The 10,788-nt window shown below is 47.9% G+C and overlaps 1 protein-coding gene across 1 annotated transcript; it reads right to left on the minus strand.

The window, feature by feature from the left end:
• Window positions 1-3,818: 3,818 nt before the first annotated feature.
• Window positions 3,819-10,556, minus strand: Rmi2 (RecQ mediated genome instability 2). The gene is made up of 2 exons (XM_036197263.1): window positions 10,234-10,556; window positions 3,819-4,956 (listed from the first exon to the last, which is right to left on the minus strand). Exons 1-2 carry the CDS (start codon window positions 10,526-10,528, stop codon window positions 4,808-4,810), a joined length of 444 nt encoding a protein of 147 aa, XP_036053156.1. The 5' UTR covers window positions 10,529-10,556; the 3' UTR covers window positions 3,819-4,807.
• Window positions 10,557-10,788: the final 232 nt, after the last annotated feature.

Genomic DNA, 10,788 nt, shown 5'->3' on the forward strand with positions numbered 1-10,788 from the left:
TTTGGCCCTGTCAGGGAGGAAACGGCAGCCCCGACAGTGAGAGTTCTGAATGTGCAGAGAAACCACAGGCTCGGCTCTGTGCTGCGAGGCAGCTTCAGCCACTGGCCACTGCAGTTTGCAGCACTCCTCCCCCACTGGCGGCGACCTCCAGCCAGCCCACACTTTTCCATTGGCTGTTTGTTATTCACCAGGAGTTAGGTGAGGACGTAGCTGGGAAGCTGACAGCAGCTTCCAGTTCTCCATTGGGGATGCATACTATGCTTGTGCCACACACAGCTCAACATCTGCTCTGGGGTAAAGCTGTTTGGGGACACCATTTTACTAAGAATCCTAAAGATGAGATCCTGTGGCCTGCATCAAAATTAAATTTCAGCCTGGAGTTCAAGGGGTAGAGTGTTTGTCTGGCATGCAGGAACCAAGCCTGGAGTAGTGCACACCTGAATTCCAGCACTGCAAAGTGCCCACGGAGATCAGGGCTTTGAGATCATGTTCAGCTGCAGAGTTTGAGGCCAGCCTGGAATAAGAGACTCTTGTCTCAAAAGTAATTAATTAATTTTGGGCTGGAACTATAGCTCAGCAATAGAGTCTGCCCAGCACGCAAGAGGCCCTGTGCTGGAAAACGTGTGTGTAGTCTGTGTGTGTGTGTGTGTGTGTGTGTGTGTGTGTGTGTGTGTGTGTGTTAGTCTGTGTTGTCTCTGTGTGTGTGTGTGTTGTCTACATCTGTGTATGTGTGTCTGTTTACTAAGTTCCAATACAATCAAAAGTAACTGACTGAGGCTGGAGGGATGGCTCAGTGGTTGAGAATGCTGGCTGCTCTTCCAGGGGACCCAGGTTCAATTCCCAGCACCCATGTGGCAGCTCACAACTGTCTGTAACTCCAGTTCCAGGGGATCTGACACCTTCACACCAATGCACATAAAATAAAGTTAAATAAATTTTTTTTTTAAATCAACGGATCAAATGTCCCAGACAAGGGAGACCCTAAGGAGACACAATGACTAGACAGAATGTGGAATCCTGGGGGAAAAAGAAGAAATAAAGAAACCAGGATAGGGCTGGAGAGATGGCTCAGCCATTAAGGGCCAGGCTCAAAACCAAAAATATGAGAAACCAGAATAAACTATAGATTTGGCCACTAACTTCTAAGTATTAGCTCATTAGTTAATTTGTAAGTTAGTTTTAACATCCACACTATGCTAATATAAGACATTTATGATAGGAACCTGGTATGTCTACCATTTAAGAAGTCCGTTTTGATCCCCAATACTACATAAACTAAGCTTAGTGGTGTACACCTATAATCTCAATACTCAGGAAGTCGAGGCTGGAGGATCAGGAGTTCCAGGACAGACTGGGCTATAGACATCCTGACTCACACGTAAATAAGTAGGCAACAAACAAATAAATAAAAAGAATAAGGACTGCACTATTTTTGCAAATTTTCTGTAGCTCAAAAGATGTACATTAGAGCTGGAGAGACAGCTCAGCAGTTAAGAGCACTTGCTGCTCTTCCAGAGGAACCAAGTTGGGTTCCCAGAACCACATTCGGCTGCTCAGACCTGCCTGTAACTCCAGCTCCAAAGATTACAATGCCCTCCTTTAGACTCACATATGCACATAGACACACATGCACACAATAATAATAATATTATAAAAGAAAAATAAGCGGGGCAGTGGTGACACACACCTTTAATCCCAGCACTGGGGAGGCAGAGGCAGGAGGATCTCTGTGAGTTTAAGGCCAGCCTGGTCTCCAGAGTGAGTTCCAGGACAGCCTCCAAAGCTACAGAGAAACCCTGTCTCGAAAAACAAAACAAAACAAAACAAAAATGTGAGTGCCTTTAATCCCAGCACTCGGGAGGCAGAGGCAGGAGGATCTCTGTGAGTTTAAGGCCAGCCTGGTCTACAAAGCGAGTTCCAGGACAGGCTCCAAAGCTACAGAGAGACCCTGTCTCGAAAAACAAAACAAAACAAAACAAAACAAAACAAAAATGTGAGTGCCTTTAATTCCAGCACTTGGGAGGCAGAGGCATGGGTATATCTGTGAATTCAAGTTCAGCTTGGTCTACAGAGTGAGTTCCAGGACAGCCAGGTCTACACAAAGAAACCCAGTCTCAGAAAAAATAAATTAAATAAAGTAAAACAAGCAACTTAGCCAGGCACAATGTGAGTCTGGCAGATTCTTACAAGACTAACCGTGGAGTCCGCATGTTTCCTGAACTGTGCTCCTAGCTGAGCTACAAACTCTGCACACTGGCCCCGTACTGACAACAAAGGAGACACCCCTCAGTGGGCAGGCGGGGTGTGCAAACACGCTGACAGATAGCGGAGCCTGCAAGAGAAATGGGTCTTACAGCAGCAAGAAGACAAGGCAGGCCCAAGTGAGACAGCAGGAAGGCAGGTGGCCATCAGGACTTTTAGGACAGTGACAGTCTTCTCTCTGATACCACCAAAGTCTTAAGGCCAGCACAGCTCCTTGACAAGGATCCAGCAAAGCTGAGCCACATGACAGCCACTGTGCCTGTCACCTTTGGTTTTCATCTCTATCTGTTGCATACTTGGGAGACTTTTAATATTTGTTAAATTTGGGAATATTGGATTGATGGAAAACTTCTTATGAATCATTTATGCCTTTCCCCAGGAGTAATGCTTCTAAGCTTCCCCAGGACAATCCTGAACATACTACCCCTCCCACTTTTAGGGAGATATTCTTATCTACTTGAAGGTCTTCCTTATGCTTTGGACGTTGTGACACACATAAAGAAGCCAGAGGTCTCTTTATGAGGCTATGAGACATTTTTGAAACATCTGTCCCTGTACTTACTCAGGAACAAGATATTCAAAATAAAGTAAACTTAAAAAGGTCAACAAGATTCGGTGGGCTAGAGGAGTTGGCCACAGTTCAGATTACATGCCTCTTCCCACTGTACACTCAGGCAATTATGTGACATGTACAGCAACAAAGTTAGATTAGCGGAAGTTACCTCTGCCCTACACAAAGATTTACATTGATGAACAAAGTATAGAATAGAAAGACGATAAAACAATGAGATGTCAGGATCTCTTTCTTAGAAAAGTCAGCACATGCCAAGTCACTGTGATGTCTTGTGACCAAAGAACAACAGAATGCCAGAATTAGACATATAAACAAATTCTACTAAAATATAAAATATAAACATTGTATTATGCCAGAATTTGAATAATAACTGCAGCAGCTTGGGCCTGAGACTTTTTTGGGGCCCCTCTGGCCATTAAGAATGAATAATACACTGCTTGAGACATGGCAATATGCCCAGGCTGGCTTGAAGATTTTATTTTGGTCTAGCATCCTTGAAGCAACCAAAGCTACCATCCTAAGCACAGGCTGTCATATGCCTCTAGATTCTCAAAAACTGGGTTATGGGTTAATGAGTAAAAATGATAACTCAATGATGTCAAAACTTGAGAGAAAATGATTGAAAATGATAACTCTGTTCTGTCATAGTTTATTAATGATGACTAAAAGATGAGCAAGAAAAGGTGAAACACATGTACAAAATCAAAAATGATATGATCCATGTTTGGAACAACATGAATCTATCCCGGCTTACTAAATTTTACATCAATAAAAAAGCACTCTGGGGCCAGGTAGTAGTGGCGCACGCCTTTAATCCCAGCACTTGGGAGGCAGAGCCAGGCGGATCTCTGTGAGTTCGAGGCCAGACTGTTCTACAAAGCAAGTTCCAGGAAAGGCACAAAGCTACACAGAGAAACCCTGTCTTGAAAAACCAAAAAAAAAAAAAAAAGAAAAGAAAGAAAGAAATCATAGTTCAAGTTGGAGATGTGGCTCAATTAGTAGAGAGTTTGCCCTGGTTGTTTGCACAAAGCCCTGGTTCAATCTCCAGCACAGCAGAAAGCAAGCAGAGTGGTATACTCAGGAACTGGAGATGGGAGGTCAGGAGTCAGGCTACATAAGACCCTGTCTTTAAAACAAACAAATGAACAAGTTATCATGCTTATTTTTAAAAACTAGCCATACAAAAATGTTACTAGTGGTAGACTATCAGTCATCTGGGCAAAGTGCTGCAGCAGTGTGGGAACAATATGGACTGCCTTAGTCTTTACCATCCAAACATGAATCTAGCCTGGGTGATCAGCCAAAACCCAACATGGATGCAATCCCAACAGAAAGGCATTTCATGCAGAAGGGTCAGGACTCTAAGCCAGCAGGCTATTCCCTCCCTGGCTATTTCTCCACAAAAGTTTTGAAACAGAAGTATTTGAAAAGTCTGTTTCCATCTTGGATTTTTAATTTCAACAAAGAATTCTGAGAATATTCCAACCAGTCTCGGCAGTTGGTCTCACAATGTTTCAGGAATGGGCATTCTGGAGCAGAGAGAGCCCTGTATGCAGGGGCTGCTTGCTGGCACCCAGCAGCTGGGGACGGGAAGACAGGCCACGATGCTGTTCTGTCCTCCTAACTGCACTTTATCCCACTGGCAATAACTGAAACTTAGATTTTTGCATCTTAAAGCAGAAAGTGTTATCACTCGCCAAATCAGGAAATGGCAACATGAGATTTCCATGTGCTTTAGAGAGAGAAAAATGAACATAAATGACTAAAGGGGAAAAAGCCCAGAGCATCTGCTTCTCATCCACAAGCAGTCAAAGGCCTGGGCAAAGAGGAGGCGGAGTTAATGGAAGCTCCAGCTCCCAGGGTCCAGATGTCCAGTTCCACCAAGGCAAATCTCATCATGAAACTGGTGATGTCCCAGACTGACATGGTGGTAAAGCACTTCCAGGGAAAGCTGCTCTCAGAGGCCCAGCTCTAAGGGATGTTTCTGTGTAAATCTTCAACCTCCAGTTCCCACATGCTTTCGTGGACAGGATTGTCAGAAAGATCCGTCATCTTCACAGCCTGTAGGCAGGGCTCAGGACTACAGGCCTGAACCACACCCATCACCATCACATACTTTCCTGGGAAGAGAAGAAAAGGACGTGATGGTCATACTAACAAGGCAGGTGGGGACAGGGCCTTGATCAGAGAAGGACAATGGAGACAAAAAGATTATTTAGGGCTTGGGGGCTGCAGCTCAGAGGCCAAGCTCATGCCTAGCATGCACTAGGTCCTAGGTTTGATCTTTAGCCCTGAAAAATAAGAGGAAGAGGAGCTGGGGAAGGGCCTAGATGGTAAAGGGTTTGCCATGCAAGCTAAAGGACCTGAGTTCAGATGCCCAGCATCCATGTTTTGCATGACAGGGTGTACACATATGTGATCAGTGTTAAGAAAATGGACAGAAGGATCCTTGGGCTCTATGCCCAACCACCCTAACCCAGTCAGAGAGCTCCTGGTTCTGTAAGAGACACTGTCTCAAAAAAATAAGGTGAGGTCAATCAAGGAAGACACTTGATATACATTTGCCTCTACATACACAGGCATGTGTGAGCACACCCCCACACAAGAACATGCACACAATCCTGACAGTAGATACCAAAACAAAGGCAGTTAGGGACCAAAACAGATACATGTATGAACAATGAGATCAGCACTTAACCTGGAGGTTGACATCTGTATCTTATTGGCATCTGCTTTTCATATGCTAGACACAATAGACAGACTCACACAGCAGTCATGCCCCTGGAACGCAAGCAACTCTGGATCCCACTGAGTTATAATTAGACACACCACCCCAGGCATGGGCGAAAACTCAAGCTTTGCTCTCGGTCTTGTTTATTGCTCAATACCAGAGTGAGTGACTGGTCTCTGTTAGCAAGACAAGTACTCCTGCAAGGCCACTTCCTGACAGCCGAAATGTAAATCCAATTTTCCCTCCACATTGCCAAAAAAAGTTAGGCCAGGCATCAGCACAGCCCTCCTCTCAACCACCCACAGCACACTGCATTGTTGTTCCAATCCCTGCTACCTCAGCTTTATCCCAAGCCACACTGGGCACACACAGGGAAACCAACAGAACAGGCTGCCACTGGATGATCTGACATATTATTAACCACAACTTCCCATTCCCTTAGGGAAGTGCCTCTCCTTGAAAGCGCAACTTGGCTAATCATAAACCACACAAAATGCAATTGTGTAAAAAGTCCCTTGTCACAGCCGGAAAGGCATGCAGCCAGCCCCCTGCATGTCCAGCTTCCACCAGCAGGGATGAGTTTGTACACAAGCCAAGCCCTGAGGCTGCCCATCCCTCCCATGTTTTCCCTGACAGGGTCCACAGAAGGATCTCTGGATCTAACTCGAGGTCCCATACTGGCTGTCCTCTGTACATGGCTCCAACTGGTGATAAAGACAAAACCCTTAGAATTACAAGGTGGAGGTCCAGGTGAGGCTAACAGACCTGCTCTGTGGAACTTGGAAGCAGAAGACATTCCACAACACCCTGGGACCAGTGCTGAGCCCATGCACCAGTATCCCTCTCCAAGTAGCTGTCTGTGATACCCTCCATTTCTCCTTCCCCGCTGGACCCTGCCCATGATCAAGCCTTCACCTTCTCCTGTTTGGGCTACTGCAGCAGCTCTGGCCTGTGTCCTTCCAACCACTGACAGCACTCCTGCCCAAGAGCCTCCCCATCATAGCACAGTAAGCAACATCATCTACAGAATGAGGACTAGGGGGCAGAGTTCCCTACTTCACTGTATCTTCAGAGCCTAGAGAGAAACTGCTGGATGCCCTAGAGGCAGGGCAGGGGCCAGGCAACCACAAACCAGCAGGCATCAAGGTCATTTAGTGTGGACAGGTCCTTACCAAACTGCAGCCTTTCAGAGCTGCCCCCTGGGGCCCTGTTCCCTGCCTCCTGGCCTTTGCTGCCCCCTGAGGCCCTGTTCCCTGCCTCCTGGCCTTTGCTGTCCCCTGGGGCCATGTTCCCTGCCTCCAGGCCTTTGCACAGCTGTTCAAAGGAACTGACAATCCACTACTTTGCAGACACAGACTGTCCCAATTCTGACACTGAACATCCTGAGTCCCAGCAACCCAAGAGGGTTAGTACCTACAGATAACTACAATGCAGTTTTCAGGGCTTCCCTGACCCCCTTGAGCCTTGAACATGTATCCTTCTTCTGTACCTAGTTCTGTATCTACTGGCCCCAAATAAACACCAAATGAACCAAAGAGCCAGAGGGCAGAAGTCTGTCTATGCTCTGCAGCTGGAGGTCTCCTGAGGTTAGCAGTGGCTAACACATGACATGCTTTTGTAGGGACTTTTGTACTTCACAAACACGGAAGCAGGTACTGTACGCACCATCAAACGGAAGAGTTGTCACCCTGTACACATGCCCTAGGTATGCATTTACACTGGTACCCTGTGTTTTAGTGGCCTGTTTCCTTCCCTGGTTCCTAGTGAGATAATTAATGAGGAAGAGGAAAGAGGATGAGCCCTGCCCCTGTGCATACAGGCTAGAAGGTGAGGCCAACAGGCTCAGTCCAACACAGGGACACCTGCTGGGTGCCAGGCTTGGGACACTGGGTGACCTCAAGGGATACTGCCAGGCTAGGACACCAAACACCATGGAATGCGAGCAAAGCCAAAGCTATGGCAAAGGGCAGTCAAATCAGGCTTTTGTGGGTCATCTCTGTCACAACTACGGGGCTGTGTCGTTACAGTAAGACAGTGACCATAACCTTTTGAAAATCACAAATACATTTCCCTTTAATACAACTTCACTTGCACATGCTGATTTTGAACTACATAGACTTTTCCCACATTGTGATCAAAAGGTAAAACACAAGGCAGGTATCAGGCACATGCCTTTAATCCCAGCGCTCAGGAAGCATGGGTGGGAGGATCTCTGAGTTCAAGACTATCCTGATCTACATAGTGAGCTCCACGCCACCCAAGGTTACATACCCTGTCTCAAAACAAAGCAAACAATAGTGAAACCTAGAACAGTGCCTGCTGCCAAGGCTGGCTCTGAGTTCAATCCCTGGGACCCACATGGGAAGGAGAGAACTGACTGCAAACTGTCTTCTGTTCTCCACCTAAGTATTATGGCCTATCCACATGCACACATATGAACTCACTCAGAATAAGTAAGATATCATCAGAATAGTTTAAAAGAGCCAGGCATACGGGAGAGTCAAAGTTACACTTTAAGTTTTAATTAATATATCCATGAAACAAAAAATGCCTCTAATCTTCAAGTCCCTTGCCCAAGGACAGAGTTCCTGTTATTTATGGAGACAACAAGCCACATATTTTTCACTCCCCAAGTCTGTTTGACCCATCTGCACTGATGTACTTGATCACATGTGGGCAAGAGGTTCACAGGCTAGAGGTACGTCAGGATGTATGCTTGCTTCTGATTGGATCTGATGGGAAATACTTAAGTAAACCATGACTCAGGGCCATCTTCTGGAAGCCTGAAGATGGTCCTGGCCGGAGTCCATCCACCTGGCCAGTATTTAATTAAAGCTTAGTGATCTTATTCTCTATCAGTGGGATTAACACATGGTGGCACACGCCATTAATCCCAGCACTCAGGAGGTAGAGGTAGGCGGATCTCTGTGAGGTTGAGGCCAGCCTGGGCTACAGAGTGAGACAGCCAGGGCTACACAGAGAAACCTGTAACAAACAAAACAAAACAAACGAAAAGTTTTAAAATGTAAAAGCTGGGTCTGGAGACAGTGCTCAGTGGTAAGACACTGAGTCTGATTCCCAGCTCTGTGTGTGGGTGTGGGGTGTATGTGTAAAACTGCTTTTAGTTGACAGTCCATTTGAGTTTGCTAGTCCTAAATTAGAGTAAGACTGGAGAGAGGAGGGGGAGGGAGGGAGGGAGGGAGGGAGGGAGGGAGGGAGGGAGGGAGAGAAAGAAAAGGTAGCCTAAATCTGAGTTCAAAACAGTCCAGGTCAGACCCCTGACCTGGTCTGTCTCTAGACAGAACCAGCACTCTCTGACCTGAACAGGAAGCATTCTTAGAGAGCCTGGCCTGACTTCACAGAGAAGAAGCCACGGAAAGGCAGGCCTGGTGAATCCAAATGCTTCCTTCAGAAACCTCCAAAGTCAAGTAGAGGCAGGCCTTGTCTATCTGGGTCACAGCTGCAGCCCCATGTATGATATGTTCATGTGACATCCTTGTCAGTGAGATGAGACTCCAGGTATCCCAATGCCTGTCTCTAAGACCATTTGGTTCTCAGGACACCTAGATGTCAGACATGAGACCAGATGCTAGGGGCAAGCTGCAGGACCACAGTCCAAGTACTGCAGTAGCTCAGAGGGTGGCCTCAAACCCAGCAATATTAGCAGCTCCTTGGAGCAAATGAGAAACAAGTCTTAAGACCTGAAAACCTGAGAGCGTGGGTTCAACAAGCCCCTAGGCAAATGTGATGATGCTCCCTCAATTGTGAGCAACAGCTGTTTATGAATTATGAACCACAACTAGGGTGTTTTCAGTAGGAAAGGTATAGAAGTGTCCCCAACCCTTCTGGTAACAGTGGATTTGTCTTGGAACATTAAAAATATGCAGACGTGGGGCTGATATATGGCTCAGTTGGGAGGTTGCTCGCCTAACATGCACAAAGGCCTGGGTGTGACCCCCAGCACCACATGAACCAGGTGTGGTGGCATATGCCTATAATCCTAGCACTCAGGAGATGTAAGAGGGAAGTTCAGCGGTTCAAGATCACACTCAACTACACAAGGAATTTGAGGCCAGTCTAGACTACATGTGACCCTGCCTCAAAACAAACAGAAAAGTAAATGCACACATTTCCCAAGACATTGTTTCTCAAAGAACATGGGGAAACTGAAAAACATCTATGGGGAGAGAGCTTGTGACAGAGAAGCCCAAGGCTCAAAACTAGGAGGACTGGGAGAGCTCGAGAACGCAGAGGTGTTTTCATTGATTTATTTGTTTACTATTTTGCAGCCTGGGTTGAACCCAAGGCCTCATCAATGCTAGGAAGTGCTCTACCACGGAGAACCACCCCAGGCCCTCTTTACTCTTCGTTCTGAGACAAGCTCTCGCTACATTGCCTAGGGTGTAAAGTCACTCTGTAGCTCAGAAAGGCTTTGAACTTTGCCATCCTCCTGCCTCAGTCTCCTAGTACTGGGATGACAGGTCTGGGCCACCAGGCCAGATTGGAACCTACCTCTTTGAAAGTGGGGGCAGGTGTTGCAGTCATCCCATAGGTCTGGGAGTCACCTGACAGGGGTTGGGACAGGAAGGAGGACGAATGCCCGGAGGTGGAACCGCCCCGCCCCCGGGAAGGACAGCCCCCTGCAGAACCGGTCTGGCCCTGTTACCTGGGAGCAGGCAAGGCCGGCCCCGCGGTACGCGCTCCAGGCCGCGCACGGAGAAGGGCCCGCTCGGGTCACGCAGCCGCGCCTGGCCGCCTTCCGCCGCCAGCACGGTGCCCTGCATCCACACGGCCGCCAGCTCCAGCGGCTCGCGGCCCACCGCCGCCCGCGACAGCCGCCACGCACCCGGGCCTCCCTCCGCGTGGCGCCGCAGCTGCGCTGCCAGCACCTTGAGTGGTGGCGACCGCGGCAACCGCACGGCCCCGGGGCCACCCGAGGACTGCGACTCCGCCGCCGCCATGCTGCGACACCGCCACTTCCCGCCAACTCTGACGGGCAGCGGGGGCTTGGTAAGCGGCGACCAATCAAGAGCGCTCCAGCCTGAAGAGCCAATAGCCAGGGTTGGGGGCGGGCCCGCCGCGCCAGGAGTGCGCACGCGTGCTTTGTGTACCTGCCCGCCGCTAAAAGTGAATGGGTTAAATTGAATTAAAGAGAAAAACAAACGAAAGCAGGGAAATAAGGGGAAGAGCAACCATTTAAACCATAAGTCTCCGGTGCAGT

Source organism: Onychomys torridus, chromosome 8, assembly GCF_903995425.1.
Source record: "Onychomys torridus chromosome 8, mOncTor1.1, whole genome shotgun sequence".
Classification (NCBI taxonomy): domain Eukaryota; kingdom Metazoa; phylum Chordata; class Mammalia; order Rodentia; family Cricetidae; genus Onychomys; species Onychomys torridus.